This window comes from Panthera tigris, chromosome B1 (genome assembly GCF_018350195.1).
Source record: "Panthera tigris isolate Pti1 chromosome B1, P.tigris_Pti1_mat1.1, whole genome shotgun sequence".
Lineage (NCBI taxonomy): Eukaryota > Metazoa > Chordata > Mammalia > Carnivora > Felidae > Panthera > Panthera tigris.
In genome coordinates, this window is record NC_056663.1 from 53,607,093 (window position 1) to 53,633,196 (window position 26,104).

The following is a 26,104-nucleotide window of genomic DNA, read 5'->3' on the forward strand; positions in this document are numbered from 1 at the left end:
AGAGATGGGGTCACATCTGAAAAGACCTTTCTTCCCAAATTGTGCCTTTTCCCGGAAGAAAATCGAAAAGGGTCTCTCCAGCGCTGTTTTGCTACCTAATTCACAAAAGCCGCTGACTTTCCCAATGCTTAGTCCTGAGGCTTTCTTCCCTCAACTCCCTCCAGTCAGAGTTAAGGCTCTGCACCAGTTATTCACTGCTTTTTTTAAAGGGTAAAGTGCTAAGCCACGGCCTACGGAGATGAGTAGCCTGCCACTCAGTCCCGCTGTGCGGTCGTGATTGGAGAACAGAACAGTGTCGTTTGGCTCCGCCCCCGCTTCCCTTTGCCGCGCTAGCGGTGTCGGGTTTTACTCAAAGGTGGAGAGTGGGATTCGGCGGGCGGCGCTAGGAGCAGGTGAAGAAGCATCCTTGTTCCGGCTGTTGCTGTTATTCTTTCTCCGGTGTCTGAGTCTGGGAAGGACAAGCTTTCTTTGCTGCTAGAGCTTCAGTGAACTGTTGCCCAGAACCTAGGCACTTCAGACATTTCATCTCACCCCTTATTCCGCGTTCACTGTGTAAACCACCTGCACATTTGTAACCCTGTGAATCTTCCTTCTGCTCAATGCCCAGAGAAGGGGTCTAAAGGGAATTTCAAGTGTTTGAAAGAAAGGGTCTTTGCCGACTGCGGGGAGCTGTCTAAGGTGCTGAAGCTTTCCAGGCGTTCGTCTCCTGCAACACCACGCAGAGTTAGATTGCACATTTTTCGTTCCTGGCTTTCTCATCCCCCATGCCTTGGATAAGATTAATTTCAGGATCGTGAAAATCTCTCCGTATCATGGCCCACGTGAGACACTTTCGGACATTCGTTTCAGGATTTTACTTCTGGGAAGCAGCACTGTTACTCAGGTGAGTCCACTTGTATTTAACAGTTGAAGAATTCATTTAAGCCTGTGCACTAGATTTCAACCACTTGTTATTGATGAAGTCGAGAATGCAATTCGAAATTGCATTGAAAGTATCCCTTAAATCGTATTGTTGTCTACCGAAAACTGTCTAGCAGTCTATCAAGATCCCTAAAAACATGTAACTTTGCTCTATTTTCACTATATAGTGCTTTTTAAGTAACTGGCCTCATATTATTTGCAACTAAGATTACCTTTGGAAAATTATTTCCAAAACCTAGGTCTTCTTTCTCAAATTGCTTTTGGAGTTTCATTTTTCTAAGTGAAATACAAATTCTGAGTGTTACTCTTTTTTTTTGAAAGTTACAAAACATTTAGTAATTAGAAGTAATTAGAAGTAATTAAATGGCAAAAAAATCTAGAACATAAGCATTTACTTATCAGAGAAATTCTGAGCATTATTGATACATCCAGAGGTTAAGTTAAATAAATAAATAACACTTAAGGCCTTGTAAGTACCAATTCTAAAGGGCTTAGGTCAGGTAATACGTGAGAGCAAAGTCATAAATAAATCATTAGATATGTTTTATGTCAAGAATAATCTTTTGAGAGAAAGTGATACTACAATAAACCTACTAAAGAATAAAATTGTTTTATGATATGTAATTTTCTTATCATGTCCAGTCATATTTGGTGGGATTTATTTATTTATTTTTTAATAGAGACTAGTCAAAAGATCAGATAATTTAACTCCTATTCTTAAAAATTTTTTTTTTGAGATTACTTATTTATTTTGAGAGAAATAGAGAGAACATGCATGAGCAGGGGAGGGGCACAGAGAAAGTAACCCCTATTCTTAATACAACAATATATAAGCAAGATTCTTCTCATACAGACTTTTGAACCACCAATGTAAATTTTAATTTACTAGTGTAAATACCTTAAGATTTCATTTTTATGGCTCTCAAGCTTTTCAAGAGAATTAAAATCAAATAATTGGAATAACTAAGTTGTGTGTATATTAATTTCTATTTGAAGTATGTAAATATTGTCTTCTGGGTTGCTATGTCAGTTTTTCACCTTTGGGCACCTTAGAAAAACATAGCGTATCTCATAAAAACTGCCTTACAGGAAGTTATGTTATTTTGATATAACTGTAGTAAGAGGAATTAATTGTGAAGGTTATTATAATTTCAAAATTATTTTTTTGAAGTATGGGTTGAACCACTGTAAACTAGGATATTTTCAGTGAAAAACATTTTAATGTGACTAAATTTTTATAACGACAATTGTCACAAATTTTACTATTTGTGACATGATTAAAACAAAGAGTGTAACATTTTTATATTTATAAAAATTTCATGGACAGGGGTACAAAATTCATGTTTTAAGTGAAATGGGTTATTTTACTTTAATTATTTCTTAATATCTTAGATGACGGTATGCATTTTTTTTTCAAATAAATCAGAATAGCTTAGTGGTAGACACTTAGTTAGGAAGTTTAATGTCAGTAACTAAACCATTTTGGTCATTAAGGTCAAATTTGTATACTGGTAATTCACTATATTTGTTATAATATATTCTTAAGTATATAATCTTCACCAGTACATCCTTTGATTTTTGTCTAGTTTTATTTAAATTAACACAAATTTTATTTCAAATTGATGATCATAATTTTAAAAACGTACCTTCATTAATATTAAATAATTGTAATTTAAAATGCTCTTTGTGAATAATCCAAAAATGCAATCCCTTGAAAAATACATACCCAGTATAGAAGTTTGTGCGATACATATATTCTTTATCAAGTTTTTCCTTTCTTCTTTTATAAATTGAATAAAATTTTTCTCTTAGACTGGTCTTAGATGAGAGTAATTCATTGCTCTATGAAGAACTTTAATCATTTAAATTTTTTAATCATTTAAATTAAAAATTTAGGGGTGCCTGGGTGACTCAGTCAGTTAAGTGCTGACTTTCGCTCAGGTCATGATCTTGTGGCTAGTGAGTCTGAGCCCCACGTTGGTCTCTGTGCTGATAGCTCAGAGCCTGGAGCCTGTTTCAGAATCTGTGTCACCCAATCTCTCTCTCTCTGCCCCTTCTCCACTCATGCTCTGTCTCTCTCTGTCTCGCTCTCTGTCAAAAATAAAAATAAAAATAAAAATAAATAAAATAAAATAAAATAATAAAAAAGTAAATATATTTATTTTCAGTGATGCCCCTTAAAAGAAAATTTCCTATAGTTAAAAAAAAAAAAAAAGCAAAGCTCCTTCTACTGGAAATATTTTGTAAAATAAATATCTTTAGGAAAACTATTCTTTATCACTAAGTCTGCTCGTATTGAATGAAAAGGAAATATAAAAGAAAAAATGAAAACAAAAAGTATTTAGTATTAATTTATAAATGTATCTAACTTAAAAATACTTTTTAGGGCAATTTGGAGGCAAGAATTGCAACTGGAAACATATATTTTTATAATTAAATAATTTACTAGTATAAGCTTCTTTTCATAAGCTTTAAAGATTTAAAAAAATCTTATTGAGATGTAATATACCACAGATACATACACAAATAATAAGCTTCCATGTGAAGTTTCAGAAAGATAACACACTCATGTGAAGAGACCATGGATCAAGAAGTAGAATTGCCCTCAAAAAACTAAAAATGAACTAACATATGATCTGGTAGTCCCAGTTCTGGTTATTTATCTGAAAGAATTAAAGTCAGGATATTGAAGAGGTATTAGTAATTCCATGTTTATTGCAGCACTATTTATAATAGCTAAGGTGTGGAAACACCTAAATGTCCATTGACAGGTGAATGGACAAAAAAAAGTGATATATAAATACGAGGGAATACTATGCAGCCTTAAAAAAAGAAGGAAATTCTGTAATAACATGGATGGATTTTGAGGACATTATCCTTAGTGAAATAAGCCAGGCATGTAAAGATAAGTACTAAGTGGGGGAAAAAAAGGAGAATTGCCAAAACCTCACAAAAACAGTCACCCTCCTACCACCATACCTTTTCCAGGCACCACTTTGCCCGAAGATGATCACTACCCTGACTTATACAACAATGAATATGCTTTCTTTTTTTTTTTTTTTTTGCTTTTGAACTTTATATAAATACTTATTTGAGTGAGCTTTGTTTTTTAGAAGCATTATGTTTATGTGTTTTGTCCATATTAGTACCTGTAACAATAATTTATTCTCATTGCTATATAGTATTCCATTACATGAAGACATCACAATTTATCCAGTGTTCTCTGAAGGATATTTGGGTATTTTTTACATTTTGGCTAGTGCTGCTATTAATATTCTTGAACAAATATTTTGTGAATACATGTGAATGCATGCACGTGAATACATGCATTTTGGGAGCAGAATGGGTTGGGTCTAAGAGTTTCTCTAAGATAAGAATTGCTGGATCATAGAGTGGGCATGAATATGTTTCACTTCATTAGATATTGTAAACTTTCCAAAGTAGTTGTACCTATTGATACTTCTATCAATAATGTATGACAGTTTCTGTTGTTATTACTAGTACAAAATTTGTTAGGGACATATTATAAATATTTATAGCATTTTCTTAGACTATTATTGCAGGCCCACAGATGATATATTTGTCTTGGCATAAGTTTTACTTTTTGTTAAGTTTTATGAAGGCAAAAACATCAAAATAAAAATATTTACTTCTACAATACAATTAGAAGTATTCATTATCAGAATATATCACGTCTAAAAAATGTAATTTTTAAGGAAGAATTATTAAAAAAGATAATTCTTTTATTTTTTATTTTATTTATTTTTTTAAAAAGATAATTCTTTTAAAAATACAAGTGAGAAAATTGCATAAACAGATGTGAGAAATCTGAATTTCTTAGCAGTAAAGTTTTTTTTTTTTTTTTTAAAGTTTCACACTTCACTCAGATATTGTAGTTTTCTGAAACAATCCTTCTAGGCTTTTGGGTTCTAGTCCTCATATTAATAAAATAAGGAACAGAACACCAGTGTTCAGCTTTCTTTGAAATGCAGATAAGTGATGATTATGAAGAGCTTGCAGAACAAATTCTAAAAACAGGAGAACTGCCAAAAATATTTCATTTAAATTGATTATTTTCATAAAATACAATTTTATTTTTCATATTTATAATTTGATATCAACTACAGGCTTGCTACTTGAATAAATTATGGTACACTCTGTCAAAAACTAAATATGTGAATTTCAGACTTCATGATAATCACAAATAAAATGCTATCTTGGTTTACTTTGAAGCCTAAGAAAAACATTTTGGCATAGAATTTCTTGGTTTTGCTCTTGGTATGTTTTGGAGAATAGGGAAAATCCTTTTTAATGTTGGCTCTATTTTCTTATGTAAAGTATTAAAGAGAAATGTACTTGAAAGAATAAACTTTCATAATGATTTCCTGTATACAAGAAATACATACAGCAATAGGATTCTATATAGTTTTTTAAAATTGTGCTACACATAATATATGCTTCTTACCTTTGTGTCTATAAATAATCACACATTTCCCAAGTATAGAAGGATAATGGCCCAGTTCTCTGGTCAATGCCTTAGGCAATTTACCCTGCAGATTCAGAAAACAGCTTGTAAAATATTTCCTATGCTATATATATTTTTTCCTCCCTTAACTACACTCACGTACTGAGGCAAGTCAATCAACAAATATGTATTTAATGTGTAATTTTAAGCAATTCAACAAGATTCCTTTACCAAATTCTTTGCACAGTTTTTTGTGCTATGTACTGTTTGGCTATGGAAGATTGAGGAACTACCACCTTTCCCATCACAGAACTTAAAGGACAGAAGGGGAGAAAATACAAAGGGCCAAGTAACAAAAGAAAAACACAAACGGCAATGTTTTAGGAAATGTGACATAGGAAAGCTATCCAGAAGACTTGGTACTTGTGCTGGATCTTGTTAAGATGCTTAGTCTGTGGGCAAAAGTGAGACATAAAGGAAATGGTAATGGGCATATTGTATGCTTAGTGAGTGGTGATAGTCAAATTCAGTAAAGAAATTTCGATTTATGGTTTACATTCATATTCTGCTAGCAATAACTACTGAGCTGGCTACAATAACAAACCTGCAGAAATACAGAGAAGGAACAGCTGCCTTTCTCAATAGAATGTGGATAAAATTTAGAAGTAAATAATACTTGTAACTGAATGGTTGTCATTACAGGAATGGTCTCTTGGCACAAAGTATCTCTGTAAGATAGCTAATAATAATTAGTAACAGTAATAACTATATAAGCCAAAAACAATGGCTAAACTACAAGAAGAAAAGAATAATCTCTTCCTTTTAGAATTTGAAAACTATATTTGAACTTTTCACCAGAATATGGTCTCCCGAAAGAAAGAAAATCAGGTAGAGGATTGGGATTGTTGAAAGAAAGAAAGAAGACACTGAACTTGGTTTGGAGTATTTGAGTTTGAAATGCTAGCAGCCGATTTGGTATCCTGCCATCAGCTTGGACTGCAGAGATGATGCTTGAACTGTAGAATTAACAGTCAAAATGTTATGAAGGCGATCATATTGTATGCAAAGAAGAGAGAATAGAGAAAATATTTATATGCAGTAAGGGTAGAACATTGTAAAGTTGGGCACAGAGAAGTACACAGAGAGCCCTGAGTTAAACTGGAGGTAAGACTGATTATAACCAAGTGACAGAGTCACAAATTTATCATAGTGTTATATAGTCGATCTTAAAGGCCTGCTCGTATCAACAGTATATATCTTTCTAAAACTTTTTTATAGAACTTTCCAATGCTGTAATTTCAACTAGTCTTATAATCTTACAATCATAGACCGTACCTTTTATCACTTAGTTTTCTCAGGAGACTTTTAGGGAACTATTTTGAGGAAAGTACATCTTTTACTTTTCCTTACTTTATGAAGTATATATAGTGGATCCTCCTTGATTTTCCCAGCAGACATTCTCGTATCCTTCTCGGTATGATTATCTTCATACTGGATTGACAATATTTATTGAAAATAAATTCATGTGTAGGTAGATATTTATGTGGAAATGTGGGTTATTTGTCTTTCCCCACTAGGAGAATGGTGTAGCTGTAGCTTTGTTTTGCTTAGGTGAGTGGGTCAGGAATAGAGACATTTGAATCATCTTCAGAGAACTTATTCTGGAATGAAGGCAAGAATTCCAAGACCAGACCAACTGTCTGGCAACAAACAGAAAGTGTGTGAATAAAATGAGCTATTCAGCTACAGAAGACAAAGCTATTCTATCAACTGCAAGCAACCACATTTTAAAGCATTTTAAGGAAACTTAAGTTTGCAATCCTCAGATGTCAGAAAAAGAAAGAATGCATATTAAAAAAAGCAGCTTCGTCACAGTACATTTCCGAAATTCTTTTATAATCTCCATACTGGGGATACTTTTAGGAAAAAGTATTACCAGTACCTCTAGGACAATTTAATACACAAAAGTAGTAATTTCAGTGGTATAAGTTAAGAATAACATAAAATCTAAAGGTTATTAGCATCCTCTAAAAATAGATATTGAATGGAATAACATTCAATGCAAATGATGAAGAATTCTCTATGAGTGCATCAAACATTTGCCATAACCAGTTAGAAATTATAGCTGAACACAGATATTTCTGATACTGTTATACAACCATCACCACTGTAGGATGATTGGGCTTACGTTAGAGGTAACTGGTCCATCCAATATCTTACCTAAATTTGAGAATCTCTCAGAAATAATCTCTAACAGGTGGTCATCATATAAACTTGAAGATTTCCAGCAATAAGAATGTCTTTACCTTAGAAGGAAACTATTTATCAAATAATTTTAATCAATAAAAACTAAAATGCCATTCCACTTTCTCCTGGCCAAAGTGAACTTTTTCCCCTATATGTGCCTCCCAAAATATTTGTCTCTGTATTTTTGGCTTGAGTTTTATGCCTTTTCTTCACTTAAAATGACCCTATTGCTCATGGAAAGTGAGCTTTTATGTTAGGCATGGTTTGAAATGATAACCTTTTCTATGCAGTTACTCCATGAATGGAGGTTGGATTCTCCAGTTTCAGAGGGGCTACAGCATTCTGCCTGACTTTCTCTATGACTTCATATAAATTTACAGAACAATGAATCCATTCCAGGCAGTATGTGAAGTACTGAGGAAACAGAACTTCAATTTTTAACAATATGCCATTGTGGAGGGAAGAACATATAACATTCCTTTCAAATGTGTTTCATATTTTCACGAAAGTCTTCTGTCTCCCTCTTAATTGTAAGTCCCATGATGATAGGATTGCTTCTGATGTTTATTTTACTCCATTATATTTAATTCAATGTCATGTGTGAAATAGATGCTCAATAAACAATAGGTAAGCACTGAGATAACATCTGCCTGTCACATCAGTCTACCTGCCTATGACTTTAGATTTGAATTCTATTTAAATCTGTATTATTACTTAGAGTGAAAAGGGAGTCTGAGTTCAAGATCTCATAAAAGGTAGAAGATCAAACAAATCTCAGATATTACTTACTCTGGCAGCATCTAGTGGAAAAGTAATGGATTTGCTTCTCATTATCACCATGAGAATCTAAAATTTGTGTTGTATAATTCATTATTTCTCAACTTTTCTTTTCACATTATTGCCTCCTAAGGAACCTTTTAAAGATATTTTTAGACTTTTAGATTTTTTTTTCTAATTGTCTTCATGAAATTGTAATACCACAGCATACTATATATTTGCTCATGTATAGTATATATAATTTGTGGTATATGTTTTATATACACACACATATATATAACATATATATATATATATATACACACACATACATACATACACACACACACACACACACACACGGCTTTATACATAAAAGAATATGATTTTTGACCCCCAGTATAAAACTTCCAACCCTACCGAGAAGGCATGGTGTATTGGTTGCTATTTTTCCATGATGCTGCTTAGACTAGAGTTGTATAGTTTTATCATTTTGAGTCATGTCCTACAACTAAAGCAATAGAGGAAGTATTTCCTTGTTTGGATCTTATTATTAGGGCTTTGTAACTTTGTAAAATGAACAAATGGTTGACATCATTTCTCCATTGACATCCTGTGAGATAAGTTAATCCTAAAAGCATTAGAACTTTAGCAACATCTTTTTCCATAAATACATATGGTTCCCCCAAACCACTAGGATTTTATCAATAAATTTTAAATCATCACTGCCCCTACTAACACCATTATTATATGAATTTCATAATTTCATGTGAATATTATTTATTTATTTATTTTTTTAAATGTTTATTTATTTTTGAGACAGAGAGAGACAGAGCATGAACAGGGGAGGGGCAGAGAGGGAGACACAGAATCGGAAGCAGGCTCCAGGCTCTGAGCTGTCAGCACAGAGCCCGACCTGGGGCTCAAACTCACAGACCGCGAGATCATGACCTGAGCCGAAGTCGGACGCTTAACCGACTGAGCCACCCAGGCGCCCCTGAATATTTTTTATTTAGTTTAGTTTAAAGAGAGAGAGAGCATGAGCAAGGGAGAAGGGCAAGAGAGAGACTGAGAATATTAAGAGGGGTCCAGGCTCAGCACAGAGCCTCATTGTTCCCATGACTCTGGGATCATGACCTGAGCTAAAATCAAGAGTCTGAGGGTCAACTGACTGAGCCATCCAGGCACCCCCCACATACAAATATCTTTTGAAAAGAATGTTAGAGTTATTATCATTTAAAGTTTATTTATTTTCCTATTATGTAGACTCTGTTGACTTTCTTTTGTTATTGATGTTAGATAAATGAAAGAGTACACATTTCTTTTTAAAGTTAAATTTCTAATTGTTATAAAACAGGATATCAATAGTACCTATATTAGCTCTGGATATTCTCCAATACAAGGGTTAAGGATATGTATAAAAATCTGAGAATATGTTACTATTAAAAATAAAAACTGAGCCTGGTGGCTCAGTCAGTTAAGCATCTGACCCTTGGTTTTGGCTCAAGCCATGATCTCATGGTCTGTGAGTTCTAGCCCTACGTTGGGCTCTGTGCTAACAGTGCAGAGCCTGCTTGGGACTCTCTGTCTCCCCCTCTGTCTGTCCCTCCCCCATGCTTTGTCTCTCTCTCTCTCAAAAATAAATAAACTTTAAAAAAAAATTTATTAGTTTTCTTTATTTTTGAGAGGCAGAGAGAGAGAGACAGAGCGCGAGTGGGGGAGGGGCAGAGAGAGAGGGAGACACAGAATCCGAAGCAGGCTCCAGGCTCTGAGTTGTCCACACAGAGCCCGACCTGGGGCTCGAACTCACAAACTGTGAGATCATGACCTGAGCTGAAGTCGGATGCTCAACCAACTGAGCCACCCAAGCGCCCCAAATAAACTTTTAAAAAATAAAAACAAAAACTAATTTTCAGAAAATTGTAGTGACGAGTAAAACGCTACAAATAGAAAAGAAAGTTGTTATTAATGGTCAATAAGTGTGACCAAATCATCAGAAAACAGTTTGTCCTGTGATTATTGTTGTTGGTATTGTTTTTGTTGCTTTGGGTTCAGACTGTCCATACAATAGTTTATGGTGAGGACCTGGGAGAAGATGAGTGATTTGAACCTCAATAAAATGACCACTCCATCAAATGACTGGGAGGGAAATGTGAGTTCTATCTGTCTGGCTAATTTCTACTCAACTCACTTTACCTTCTTTAAGAACCCTTCTCTGATCTTTCTCAAGTCTAGGTGAAGATACCTCTTCTGTGCTCCCAAGCACCAAGTGCCTTTATTGCACTTATCCCAGGGGGTAGTAATTGCCTGAATCTTACCTCTAGCTTGAACTATGAAGTCCTTCAGGGCAGAACAGGAATGTATGTCCAGTTCTATCTCCAGGGCTTGAAAGAGTGTCTAGCACACTGAAAAAATGCCCATTCATTTCCAGAATGAAGCGTCGTTTTTATTTCTAAAAGCAGATTGACAGTTTCAAATAAATAACTCTTTCTCGGCATAAATAAAAATACCATGTTGATTTCTCTGCCTTTAGCACTCAGGAGGAAACTTGGTAAGCAATTTGGCGCTTTGGTTTTTCTTTATTCCTAATTTTATTTTTTCTGTGGTAATATATTTACCCACTTGCCTCTTATCTCTATCTTACAGAAAAATTTTTTTTAGAAAAAAGTCATCTACATGTTTTCATTTTTCTCACTACTCACTGATCCCTCACTTGTTCCTATTTGGGATATATCCCCACCTGTACTAAATGAAGCAGTACCGAGCTTTCATATTGTGACAGCTTCTTCTTTTCTAAACGTTGGAAAAATGCAAACAGCATTTCATATAATAATGGCTGTCTATAATAATATATATTATATGTATATCATATATAATAATAGTTCATATGATAATAGTTATTAAAATAATTATTAAATGTATATATAAAATGTTCATATGTATGCATATATAAAATATATATACTATGTCTTTAAATCAATATATAGCTTTTAATTATATACTTTTTATAAGATCTTTGCACTGGAAAGGGAAGACATAACTAAATGAACATCCTAAATAGTAATCAAATAAATAATGCATATTCTCAAGACATCATATTTAAATTTCTAATTTTTTAAGTTTATTTATTTTGAGAGAGAGAGCTTGAGCAGGGGAGAGGCAGAGAGAGAGGGGGTAGACAGAGAATCTCAAGCAGGCTCTGTGCTGTCAGTACAGCCTGATGTGGAGCTCAATTTCATGAACCATGAGATCATGGCCTGAGCGGAAACCAAGAGTCAGATGCTTACCTGACTGAGCCACCCAGGTACCCCTAAATTGCTATTATTGTGCTATCACAATTCTGGGATCAGAATCACTGACAATATTCCAATTCCCTAGATAAACTGAGACCATTGATATCACAGACTATTTATTTTTGAATTTTAATCTGTTTATTCAAATACTTCTAATGTTTTAGGCCCACGGGACTCTATGAAGGGTGGTTTGAACAATAATTTCTTTTTTTCTGGCAATTATAAAAAATGTAGTCATGAACAACTACCCAAATAGTAGCAATTATAAATATTAAGGAAAAAAAATCTTTTTTTTTAATGGAAAGGAGAAATTCTTTATAAAAAAGAAAGGAATTTAAATAGACCTTAAGCAGTTGACAGAAGTTAAGCAGGCAGAAAAAGGGGATCACTTCAGGCAGGAAAAAGCATCGTTAGCAGAGGCAACAGGCCTCTTTCCATGAGAAATGGAGGGTATTGCAAACTTCCTATTAACAGTTCTACCTTGGGACCCCCAAGTTTTCCTTTCCTTTCCTTTCCTTTCCTTTCCTTTCCTTTCCTTTCCTTTCCTTTCCTTCCCTTCCCTTCCCTTCCCTTCCCTTCCCTTCCCTTCCCTTCCCTTTCCTTTCCTTTCCTTTTTCTTTTTTTTTCAGTTTATTTATTTATTTATTTACTTACTTATTTTTGAGAGAGAGAAAGTGCAAGCAGAGGAGGGGCAGAGAGAGGGGGAGATGGGGACAGTGGGGATGGAGGATCTGAAGCAGGCTCCATGCTGAGAGCCTGATGCAGGGCTTGAACTCATAAATCATGAGATTGTGACCCAGGCTACAGTCAGATACTTAACCAACTGAGCCACCCAGGAGCCCCCCAAGTTTCTGTTCCTAATAAATCCATGCTTAAGTTGTTTTAGGACTAACTTCACAGGAAAAATCTGTATGACTATTCTTGGGTGTTAGGAAAACATCAGCAAATGTTTATTCAAATAATTTTTTTCTACTTCTAAACAAAATGTTTCATTGTCATCATTTGATTATGAGGAATAAAATATTTGAATAAGCTGTGTTATATCCGTTTGTTCTGTTGATGTCAATATACACATATTTTTATTAATTTGTATTATTTAAATGTGTTTATTCTGTATATCAGAAGTCTAAGGGCCGAAACTTAATTAATTAGCAGACTAAATAAAACAAAAATCCAAGAAAAGAAGAGATTTTTGACTTCATAGTTTTATAAACAAATGGTTACATTCCTAACAAATGAAAGAAGAATGACGTGTGTAATGAAATCTTAACCTTCAAAACTTAAAAAACAATCTCCCTATACATTTATTTCTACTAAAAAATTACAAAACACTCTAATATGCACTACATAATATTTTCTATCCGTTCTTAAATTATTCCTTTTTAGGAAGAGACTTAACCCTTATTAAAGTACTGGCCGAACTTTGTATAGTATATCCCACTGCATGGTAAGAATAAATGAACCTCTGTGTCCTTAACTAGCATCTTGTTTTATTTATTGGAAAGAATAGAGGTAGCAGGGGATCATATGGATGAAATTATTAGATATCTCCTATCTGTCTTATGTTGTTTCTTTGTAACAACCTTAAACCACTTTAAAAGATTGTGAAATCCTTTTTTTCCCTTTAAATCCGTGAAATTTGGGGTATCTCTTTCTTCTTGTGAATCTTAAATAGGATGAGAACCATCAAAGACACTGACTCTGCTGCAGACCTCAATTGGTACCTCCTGAGATTATAGTAGAAAATTAGGTTTTATGTGTAACCTAAATATTTCATTCTAAGTATTAACATGTGAACTTATAATTTTGCTCCACTTAAAAATGCCAAAGTGTATATAACATTCCCTGTGTGTATATGTACCATTATCATCCATATTAACTTACAGCAGAGATTGCATTGGAAAGTTTAATTGAAATGCAAAAAACAATTCAAATTCCTAGAGCAAATAAAAATTCAAACTAAAAAAAAGTAGTAAAAAGAAGATGAGACGTATACCTTTATAGGAAATAGCTAGTTTATTTTAGGTGTGTTCTAAATTAACTTTTCTTGAATTCTATCTTCTCTGTTCATGCATTCGTGTGTACACATGAAAACAAGAAGAAATTTGGAGAAAGAAGACACAGGGAATGGTCTCAGTCCTGTCTTTGAAGGGTTGAGTGATCTTTCTATAGACTGAGTGATTGTATTTAATATACTACTTTAGAAATATAATGTGTAGCACTTTATCCATCTACAGAGTACAACTGTTTTGACTAAGATAGTCAGACATGTGATAATTTCTCTTTAACAGAAAGTATGTACCTAGCATTACAGCTATAATTCGTCACTTTATTTAATATCAGTTGGCTTTTTCTAAATCTATTTCCCCACCCCCCTAACATCCATTGTAATGGTAGATGTGATAGATGTTGAGTGGTAGCAAGATAAACAAGGGATGAGCAGAGTTCTTTATTGCTGTTGTTAGTTCAGATTAGTCTCATTCTGAGTGACAGCACACAATAAATAATATTGGCTTAAGAAAGATTCTATTTTTCTTCCCAAAACTAGAAAAATAAAAATAAAAACAAAAACAACAACTATGGATATGAGCAGGCCAAAGTGTGGAATGGGTGTTTACCAATCCTTCCTTCTACCTTGTTGTTTTGCTACTCCTAACGTGGTTTCTTCCTTGAGATCCAAGATAGGTGCTCTGATTCCAGTGATCGTAGGTATTTTCCAGCTATCAGAAAAGAGAAAGGGGCTTCTATCTGAAGGCACTCCCAAGAAGTTAAAGATTTCCCAGTCTCCCTAGCAGCTTTGTGTGTCCTTGTGACCAGCTTCTGGCCACCACGTTGTAAATAGAAATGACACATTTAACTTCTCTGAAGTGCCATCTGGGGGAGATCCAGAAGTTCCAGATCACATTTTGCATTCTGCCTGATGGAACTCAGTCTTTATCCGAAGCAAAAGGGAACCAATTAAGTAGGAGAGGAGCATGATCAGACTGTGGTTAAGAAATAATCACTAAAGAAGTAATGTGGAGAACTGAAAAGAAACTATGTTGATGGTGGGCGAGGCAAAACTGACATCAAGGAAAGTAGTTCAGGGTCAAGCAATAGAACATCCTAAAAATGGAGAGAAAGGAGCAGATGGAAGAAATGACAAAAAGAAAAGGAAAAAAAAAAAAAAAGACTCGTCCACTAGTTGGGCATAAGGAAAACAGAAGAGTCTAGAATAATTCTCACAATCATACTTTTAGTAACTGGGTGAACAATACTGCCATGACACAAACAAAACAGAAGAAAAGGGGAGCAGCCATGTAGAAAAGTATCCTAATTTAAGTTCCAGATCTGGATAGCGAATGTCATGCCTGTAAGATATTCAGTTAATGAAACACTTCAGCATAGAGGAGGGAGTATGAGACCTGGGAATAGATCAGATTGGAGGACTAGAATTCTGGGGCAGGGCTTTTTATACTTGAATACACATGGATATTTCATCCCATTGGGGTAGGCAAAGAGCCTGGTGACTCACAGAGTCGTCAAGCCTGGCTCTAGCTGCCCCAGATCTTGTCTCACATGCTGCAGGCTGAGCTGTGGATATAGCACACCTATAATCACTGGGGCTTGCAGATGTGGAAAAGTCCTTCCCTGCCTAGGGCACTGCAACTGAAAATGTGGCCCTTCAGCCAGCACAATAACTGTCATCTGAGAGGCTATTAGACCTGCGGGGTCTGAATTCCACCACAGACTTACTGAATCCAAATCTGCATTTTATCATGTCCTCCAGATGATTCATAAGCACATTTAGGTTTGAAAAGCACTATTTTAAGAACATAGTCTTCTAAGGGATGGGCAGAAGGAGAAGTACTGGGGGAGTAAAAAGGCAGGTATAGTAAGAGAAAAAGGAGAATTAGCACAGAGTATGTCACAGAACCTAACAGAAGAGTTTCAGAAATGAAAGAATAATCAATATCAAATGCCATAAAAGCAAAAGGAAATATAGAAGATTATTAGTAGCCTTTTCAAGTGTATTTTTGGTACACGTGTACAAATATGATAGCATTACATTGAACAATGAGCTAAATAAAAAGATAAATACAGATTCTTTTTTTTTCCCAAGAGGCTACTAGAAGGAGAAGTAACAGTGGACACAGTTGAGATAGGCGATTGTTGATTTGTTTTAGTTGTGTTTTTGAAATAGCAGGAGACTTAAGCTTGTTTACAGCCTGGAAGAAAGATGCCAAGAGCTCAGGAAATGCTTTAGGAAGAGACAAGAGGGGGTCCGGAAGAGGAGGGACGATCACCGATAAGATGAAAAAGAAGAATTTTAAGAGCAATAGTCGAAAGGTAGCTTTTGAACCAGAAGAGTAAGAAGTCTCTTTGTGTGGCTGGATAGAAGTTTAGAATAGATGCAGAATATGGCAAGCTGAAAGATATGGGAATTGTGATTTCATAATTCAGCAGTTGAATGCTCAATTATCTCTTTGAAGTAGGAGGCAAGGTCATCAGCTGAGATAAAGATAAACAATGAAGCAAATAAGTTTAGGCTGACTTCACAGTTACAAAAGAGAATAGAGCCCAGAGTCTACCTTACCTCTAGCGCCCTGGCAGGGCTGTGCTCAGAATCCTCCCAGAGGATTCAGCCCAGCCCCCTTATGGCAGGTGCCCTCACTCTACAATAGGTGAAAGAAGTCTAGAGACAGGGTCCTTATTCAGACCACTTTAATTTACGTGGCGGGGCCAGAGGTGGAACCTACCTCACCTCATGCAAATTAACTGCTTATTTTTCCAAGTGAGATCGGTAATTTCGGTTATTCTAAAGTAGAAAAAGCAATGATTGCATCACTCCTTAAAAGGTGAAATGTGACTCATTCAATTAGAATCATGGTAAGATTTATTTATTGATATTTTCGTTAAAAAATACAAGAATGAAACCCACTTTCAAAATTTTACTTTGTTCTCATGTTCTACACGTGAACACCAAGTGTGGCAACGCTAGCATACATTTTAGATTCACAACTCTGAACTGTTCCTTTTATATTTCTACTGTGGCTAGCCTTTTCCTATAAAGCATCATCTCTAGAGATTTTGTTATGCTTGATTAAAAGAAAACATATGCTCTCACTGCCACAGGAAATAACTTCTATAATCTAGGGGGTTTTAAAATCCTTTTGTTTCCTGGGAAACCATAAACACGTTTCCCAAAATAGCTTAGGCATATACAAAGAAGGAAGGTGGGAAGAGGGGAGGAGGAGACCCAGGTGAGGCAGGGGGAACAGAGGAAAGGAGAGTCCGAGAGTGAGTACCCTCAGCTGTGCTTGAAGTATGGTGTTGACACCAGTGATTGTACCTTCCTCATCTCTTTTTTTTGATTTTTAAAAAGAATATGGTTCAATAAAAACCTTCATTAAAAAAAGGAAAACAAAAGCCTTGATGGATAGTCAAATTTTCACTTGAGGGACATTGAATAGCACCATACTCATTGCTATATTTACCTTTCCTTCCCACTTCCAATTATAAACTCTTTTCTACTTTAGTGTTTGAATCTCTCCTTCATTCTGTGCCATTTCTCTCTTCTTACAGGGATGTAATGGTCAGACAAATATAAGGCTTCCTGCACCACAGGGAGAAAAAGGTCCAATCTGCCTTCAATATGCATAAGTCAGACCACCTTCCATTGAAAGGTGACATTAACATAAACATTTGCAGTCACACAAATGGGAATATCTACTAAAATCTAAATGTCTGTGCTCTGCTGATTCAGTATTATTCAGGAAAAGAAATTTCGTATGACTCCACTTTAATATTCTCTGTACATCTCTTTCAGATTCAGAGACTCTAGAGATTGGTACTTTAAAATATCATGCTTTTATGCCCTGAATCTTATTGATTTGGGGATTTACAAAAATGTGTTTCATTAGTAGGCACTGATGCAAGCACAATTAGTTGAAAATAGAAAGTAGAGAGCTGAAAACAAAGCAATACTGCTTCTGCTATCCTGTTTCCTTTGTAAATATCTCTAACTCAGTTATAATCTCAGGTAAAAGGATGATTTCTGTATCACTCTCCCTGGGTAGTGGGATTAAGATGCTTTCTTCTTATTTTTTATTTTATTTTCATGAATTGTTTTGTACAATGAACATAGATTAACTTTTAAAAAATTTAAACAAATTTAATGTTTATTTTATTTTTGAGAGAGAGACAAAGTGTTAGCAAGGGAGGGGCAGAGAGAGAGGGAGACACAGGATCTGAAATAGGCTCCAGGCTCTGAGCTGTCAGCCCAGAGCCCCACTTGGGGCTTGAACCCATGAACCACGAGATCATGACCTGAGCTGAAGTTGGACGGTTACCTGACTGAACCACCCAGATACCCCCAGATTAAATAAAATTTATAGTGTCTTTTAAAAAAAAGATTTGTACATATTTTAAAAGTCGAAGAGGGGCGCCTGGGTGGCTCAGTCGGTTAAGCGTCCGGCTTCAGCTTAGGTCATGGTCTCATGGTTTGGGGGTTTGAGCCCCTCGTCAGGCTCTGTGCTGACAGCTCAGAGCCTTGAGCTGGCTTTGGATTCTGTGTCTCCCTCTTTCTCTGCCCCTGCCCTGCTCATACTCTGTCTCTCTCTGTCTCAAAAATAAATAAAACATTAAATAAAGTTTAAAATAAAATAAAATAAAATAAAATAAAATAAAATAAAATAAGTCAAAGAGGTGTCTTGCCAAATAAGATTCAGAAGAAAAACAATTCTTGATGACATTTCCTCCATCTATTTGATTAATCACTTTCAAATTATCACTAGAAATATCGTTCTAAAACTGGCGATCTTTTGATAAGTTAAGCTGGTTGAGGTATATTTGGAATATAAGGAACAAATTTGTCAAATTGAACTCTATCAAACTGAACTCTAGAAGGACTCTAGAAATTGTAGCAAAGTAGTATATTAGTGCTATGAGATGAGTTCCAATAAGACGAGTTATATGACACAGTCTCTGCCTTTAGCCAGGCAGTTTCCAGCTAGTGGAGGAGATCTTGGCGGGTTGAGTATCACCCATCAACAATGGAAACCAGTGGATGACAGAACCAAATGGCTTAGAAGAATTTAGTGGAGGAGGGATCACTTCCAGGTCAGATAAGCAAAGAAAAGCAATGTAGAGAACATGCCTTTTAAGCAAAAGAATTGGTAAGATTCCCTAAGGCAGGCAAACATGTGATCAGGGCATATTCTGGATTTTGAGCGATTACTATTGTGACTACTAGAGTCCCCTGACCATCTTCTGACTGAAGGAAACGTAAAGTCTATTTGAAGAAGAGTTCACCTTTCCAATTTTGATTTTGTTGATATCCAATTTTTTTTTTTATTAAATTTATTGTTCAAGAGCACACTGTACTCCACAGAGTCAGAGCAAATTCCTTGATCAATTTTCAATTCAAAAGAATAGGTTTAGAGGTGGTGAACTTTGTGCATACCAGGTATGAATGTGTGTGGCGGGGGTGGGGGGGGTGGCTATTGAGTGAACACAACTAGAATAAGAGAATTTCAAAACACACTCTGTAGAGGTTATGGTCTAGAATCAGGCTAAGGGAAGAAGCCTCTTTTGGTAAGTCAGAAGAAAAAATAAAGAAATTCCCTTCTCAGAAGGAAGGGAGGGGCAACTGTATTTATGAGGAACGTTTTATTATTTGTGATTCATTTTGAGGAATTAAGTACTATTTCACTGATTTGTGAAAGAAAAGGTAATACTGACAACAAGTTTTCTGTTGTACGTTACTAAAGAGATTAGGAATGTAACTAGCACTTTTTTAGAGGTGCCTTGATGGCTCAGTCAGTTAGGCCTCGTTCGGATCATGATCTTATGGTTCATGGGATCAAGCCCCGTGTTAGGCTCTGCACTGACAGTGCTGAGCCCACTTGGGATTCTCTCTCTCAAAATAAATAATTATAATAATAATAAAAACATTAAAAAAATGTAGCACTTTTCAAAAAGCGTATATATGCAACTGCTATAATAACTGATGTGTAACAATCAATCAAGGTAATGCTGGCTTCATAGGATTAGTTTGGAAGCTTTCCTTCCATTTCTAATATTTGGAATAGTTTGAAAAGAATATGTATTAACTCTTCTTTAAATGTCTGGTAGAATTTCCCTGGGAATCCATCTGGCTCAGGACTCTTGTTTGTTGGGAGATTTTTAATAACTGATTATGTTTCTTTGCTGGTTATGGGTATGTTAAAATTTTTTATTTCTTCTTGTTTGAATTTTGGTAGTGTGTGAGTTTCTAGGAAATTGTCCATTTCTTCCAGATTGTTCAGTTTGTTGGCATATTATTTTTCACAGTATTCTCTTAAAATTGTTTGTATTTTTATGCTGTTGGTTGCAATCTCTCCTCTCTCATTTGTGATTTTATCTATTTTGCATTCTCTCTCTTTTCTTTTTCATAATTCTGGCTAGACTTGATAAATAAAATTTATTAATTTTATGTATTCTTTAGGAATCAGCATTTAGTTTCATTGATCTGTTCTATTATTTTTTTTTGTTTCTATATCATTTATTTCTGTTCTAATCTTTTTTATTTCCTTTCTTTTGATGGCTTTATGCTTTATTTGCTGCTCCTTTTCTAGCTCCTTTAGGTGCAAGGTCAGGCTGTATATTTGGGACATTTCTTGCTTCTTGAGATAGGCCTGAATTGCTATGTCTTCTTAGAACTGCTTTGCTGCATCCCAAAGGGTTTGGACTGTCATATTTTCATTTTGATTTTCTTCCATGCATTTTTAAATTTCTTCTTTAATTTCCTGGTTCATTCAATCTTTAGTAGGTTGTTCTTTAACCTCCATGTACTTGAGGGCTTTCCAATTTTTTCCTTGTGGTTGATTCAAGAGTCATAGCATTGTGATCTGAAAATATACAAGGCATGATCTCAATCTTTTTGTACTTTTTGAGGGCTGATTTGTGACCCAGTATGTGTTCTATTCTGGAAAATATACACTCATGTGCACTTGAGAAGAATGTGTATTCTGCTGCTTTAGGGTAAAATGTTCTGAGTATATCTGTTAAACCCATCCGGTCCAATGTGTCAATCAAAACTATTGTTTCCTTGTTGATTTTCTGCTTACGTGATCTGTCCATTGATGTAAATGGGGTGTTAAAGTACTCTTCTATTATTGTATTATTATCGATGTTTTTCTTTATGTTTGTTATTAATTGATTTATATATTTGGGTATTCCAAGTTTGGGGCATAAATATTTATAATTGTTAGATCTTCTTGATGGATAGAAACCTAAATTATGATATAATGCCATGCTTCATCTCTTGTTACAGTCTTTGTTTTAAATTAGTTTGTCTGATCTAAGTATGGCTACTCCAGCTTTCTTTTAATGTCCATTAGCATGATAGATGGTTCTCTATCCCCTCATTTTCAATGTGCAGGGGTCTTTAGGTATAAAATGAGTCTCTTGTAGGTAGCATATAGATGGATCTTTTTTTAAAAAATCTATTCTGAAACCCTATGTATTTTGATTGGACACTTAGTCCATTTACATTCAGAGTGATTATTGAAAGATGAATTTAGTGCCATTGTGTTACCTGTAGAGTTGCTGTTTCTGGTGATGTTATCTGGTCCTTTGTAGTCTTTGTTGCTCTGGGCTTCATTTTATTTTTCTCCACTTAGAGAATCCCCCTTAAAATTTCTTGCAGGGCTGGTTTAGTGGTCATGAACTCCTTTAGTTTTTGTTTGCCTGGGAAACTCTTTTTCTCTCCTTCTATTCTGAATGACAGCCAAGAAGTCAAACTTCCACCCTTTGTTGATGACATACACGCTATTGGAAAATTTGAACAACTTCACCAAAAACTGCTAGAACTGTTCCATGAATTCAGTAAAGTCACAAGATATAAAATCAGCATACAGAAATTGGTTGCATTTCTACACACCAATAATGAAACAGCAAAAAGAGAAATCAAAGAATTGATCCCATTTACAAATGGCACCAAAAACCACAAGATACTTAGGAATAAACCTAACCAAAGAAGTGAAAGATCTATATGCTGAAAACTATAGAAAGATTATGAAAATATTGAAGAAGACACAAAGGAATGCAGAAACATTCCATGCTCATGGATTAGAAGAACAAATGTTGTTCAAATGTCAATAATACTCAAAGCAATGTACACATTCAATGCAATCCCTATCAAAATAATGCCAGTGAACCAACAATTCTAAAATTTGTATGGAGACAGAAAATATCCCAAATAGACAAAGTAATGTTTAAAAAGGAAACCAAAGCTGGAGGCATCACAATTCCTGACTTCAAGCTGCATTACAAGGTTGTAATCATCAAAAGAGCATGGTACTGACACAAAAACGGATACATAGATCAGTGGAGCAGAATAGAGAACCCAGAGATGGACCCACAAGTGTATGGCCAACTAATCTTCAACAAAATAGGAAAGAGTATCCAATGGAAAAAAAAAACAATCTCTTCAGTAAATGGTGCTGGAAAAACTGGACAGTGACACACAGAAGAATGAAACTGGACCACTTTCGACACCATATACAAAAATAAGTTCAAAATGGATGGAAGACCTAAATGTGAGACACTAAATGATCAAAATCCTAGAGGAGAAAACAGGCAGCAACCTCTTTGACCAATGCCACAGCAACTTCTTACATGACATGTCTCCACAGGCAAGAGAAATAAAAACAAAAATGAACAATTGGGACCTCGTCAAGATAAAACGTTTTTGCACAGTGAAGGAAGCAATCAACAAGGCTAAAAGACAACCAACAAAATGAGAGAACATATTTACAAATGACATATCTGATAAAGGGCTAGTATCCAAAATCTATAAATAACTTATACAATTGAACACCCACAAAACAAATAATCCAGTCAAGAAATGGGCAAAAGACATGAATAGACCCTTCTCCAAAGAAGACATCCAGATGGCTAACAGATACATGAAAAGATGCTCAACATTACTCATCATTGGAGAACTACAAATCAAAACCACAATGACATATCACCTCACACCTGTCAGAAGGGTTAAAATGAACAACTCAGGAAACATCAGATGTTGGTGAAGATGTGGAGAGAGAGGAACCCTTTTGCACTGTTTGTGGGAATGCAAACTGGTGCAGACGCTCTGGAAAGGTGGAAAGCAAAAAATTAAAAATAGAACTACCCTATGACCCAGCAATTGCACTACTAGGTATTTATCCAAAGGATACAGGAGTTATGATTCGAAGGGGCACATGCACCCCAATGTTTAGATCAGTACTATTACCAATAGCCAAATTATGGACAGATCCCAAATGTTCATCGACTGATGAATAAAGATGTGGTATATACAATGAAATATTATTTGGCGATCCAAAAGAATGAAATTCTGCCATTTGCTACAACATGGGTGGAACTAGAGTGTATTATGCTGAATGAAATGTCACTCAGGGAAAGACAAATATATGATTCACTCATATGTGGAATTTAAGAAACAAAACAGATGATCATAGGGGAAGGGAAGGAAAAATTAGATAAAATCAGAGAGGGAAGCAAACCATATGAGATTCTTCAATACAGAGTACAAACTGGGGGTTGCTGGAAGGGAGGTGGGTGAGGGGATGGGCTAAATGGGTAATGGACGTTAAGGAGGGCACTTGTTGGGATGAGCATTGGTTGTTATATGGAAGTGATGAATCGCTGGGTTCTACTCCTGAAACCAATCCCACACTGTATGTTAACTAAGTTGAATTTACATAAATAAATAAAAAACAATAAAAAATTAAAAAATTGAATGGACATTGCTTCTGAGTTTGAGCATCCTCTTTTATACTAAATGTATGTTTCTATTTCTTTTTCTATGAATTACTTATCTATATGCTTTGCTCATTCTTCAATTGGATTACCTTTTTCTAAATAATTTATTGGAGTCCTTTATATAATTAAGATATTAATGCCTTATTAGCTAGCTACTATTTAATTTGCTTGTTTAACTTGTGGTGCCACCTTGTCATTCATAATTTTTTCCTGTGTTTTATTTATTTATTTACTGAAGTACAATTAACATACAGTGTTATATCAGTTTCAGGTGTACAATGTGATAACTCAACATTTATGCACATTATTCAGTGCTTATCATGATAAGTGTACTCTTTTTTTAAAGGTTTTAAGAGACAGAGAGAGCATGAGTAGGGGAGGGGTAGAGAGAGGAGAGAGAATTCCAAGCAGGCTCTGCACTGTCAGTGCAGAGCCAGATTCAGGGCTCCATCCCACCAACTGTGAGATCATGACCTGAGCCAAAATCGAGTCAGATGCTTAACCAACTGAGCCACCTAGGTGTCCCATGATAAATGTACTCTTGATCCTCTTTATCTGTTTGACCCATCTCCCCACCCACCTCCCCTCTGACATACACCAGTTTGTTTTCTATATTTAAGAGCCTGTGGGTTTTTTTTTTTTTTTGCTTGTTTGTTTTCTCATCTTTTTTTCTTTGTTCATTTGTATCTTACATTCCACATGTAAGTGAAGTCAAATGGTATTTGTCTGTTTCTGTTTGATTTATGTCACACGGATTTATACCCTCTAGGTCCATACATATTGTAGCAAATGGCAAAATCTCATTCTTTTTTATGGCTGGGTAATATTCCATTCCATTCCATCCAATGGAATATTCCATTCCATATAATATCTCCTTTATTCATTTATTGATGGAAATTTGGGTTGCTTCCATATTTTGGTTATTATAAATAATGCTGCAATAAACACAGGAGTGCATATATCTTCTTGAATTAATGTTTTTATTTTGGGAGGCTAAAAACTCATCAGTGGAATTACTGGATCATATGGTAATTCTATTTTTAATTTTTTAAGGAACCTTCATATTGTTTTGGCTGCAGCAATTTGTTCCCACCAAATATGTGCAAAGGTCCATTCATAATTTTTTTTTTAATATGGATGCATTACTTCAATGATTTGCACATTAGTGTCATGCTCACTGCTACAATTTCTCTGTAATTCTCTCTTAAACTGTTCAAATAGATTTTCACTGCACTAATTTCCCAAAAATTGCACTTGTCAAAATCACTGTTGACATCCACTTAGCAAAATAAAATGGCTAATTCTCACTCGTCATTTTATTTGACCAACCAGAAGCATTTAATGACTAGTCCTTTCCTCCTCCTTGTTATACTTACTCTAGCTGGCTTCCAGGACACCACACCCCACCAGTTTTCCTTCTATGCCCCAGGGTGTTCTTACCACTCAACTTTGCTGTTTTCTTATCTTCTCCTCCATCTCTTCTCTTTTCTGTATTACTTACTTCCTTGGTGACCTGCTCTAGTTTCAAGGCCTAAACGCATCTATTTATCTACTTTCTAAATTTGTGCCTTAACCAATAAACAAATGTCCTTTCTCAGACTCTAGAGCATAAAACTCACTGCATCTTACTTAGCATCTTGGATGTCAAATAGACATCTCAAACAGCACATGCCCCAAATCAATCTCCAGTTTCTTGCCCCAAACCTACTCTACTCACAGTATTCCATTTTTTTGGTTAATATCAAATCTATCCTTCTAGTTACTTAGGCCAAAAAAACGTGGATTTATCCTTGACTACTCTCTTTTGTCCCTCTAACATATCAGAAAATCATCTTGTCTCAAACTTCAAAATGCATCCAAAATATGATCACATCTCATCACCTCCAGTGTGACAGCTTGGTCTGAGCCACCATCACCTGGTCTGTAACAATGATCTAACTAGTTTCAGTCAATCATCCTGACCCCACCCCAGTATATATTGAACAAGTTAGTCATGCACAGTGATTCTTTATAAAAGAAAGGCAAGCCATGCCATGTGTCTACTCAATGCCTTAAAATCATCAATTTCACTCAGATTAAAAGCCAAATACCATATAAAGGCTCTTGTGTCCTTACATGATTTGGTGTTTCATCTAACCCTTTGATCTAATTTGTCACTATTATCCTGCTAACTCTGTTCTAGTTCCTTTTTGTTCTGTGAATACATCAATTATTCTCCTGACTTAGAGCCTTTGCACTGGCTCCTCTCCCTGTTTAAATAAATACTCTTCCCTCAGATATTCAGGTAGCCAACTCCCTGACTTTAATGCCTTGATAAAGTATCACCTTATCAATGAAACTTACAATAAATACTTTATTTAAGATTTTAACAGGCTCCTATATCTTATCACTCTGGATCATCCTTTGCCGTGCTCTAAATTTCTCTTTCTTCTAAAATAGAGGGACACCTGAAAGGCTCAGTCAGTTAAACATTCGACTCTTGGTTTTGGCTCAGGTCATGATCTCATGGTTCATGAGTTCAAGCTCCACATTGGGCTCTGTGCTGTCAGTGAGAACCCTGCTTGGGATTCTCTCTCTCTCTCCCTCTGGCCCTCCCCCACTTGTTCCTGAGATTCTCTCTCTCTCTCTTAAAAAT

The 26,104-nt window shown here is 35.3% G+C and overlaps 1 protein-coding gene across 2 annotated transcripts in view; it reads left to right on the plus strand.

Moving 5' to 3' along the window:
• Nucleotides 1-797: 797 nt before the first annotated feature.
• The window catches only part of GLRA3 (glycine receptor alpha 3), a 192,592-nt gene continuing 167,285 nt past the window's right edge, over nucleotides 798-26,104 (plus strand). Inside the window, exon 1 of one of the 2 annotated variants that reach the window (XM_007097140.3) lies at nucleotides 798-883. In XM_007097140.3, coding sequence (XP_007097202.2) covers nucleotides 813-883 — 71 coding nt within the window. In that variant the 5' untranslated portion in view covers nucleotides 798-812. The remainder of the gene's footprint in view (nucleotides 884-26,104) is intronic. The other variant, XM_015544207.2, reaches the window with a different exon arrangement.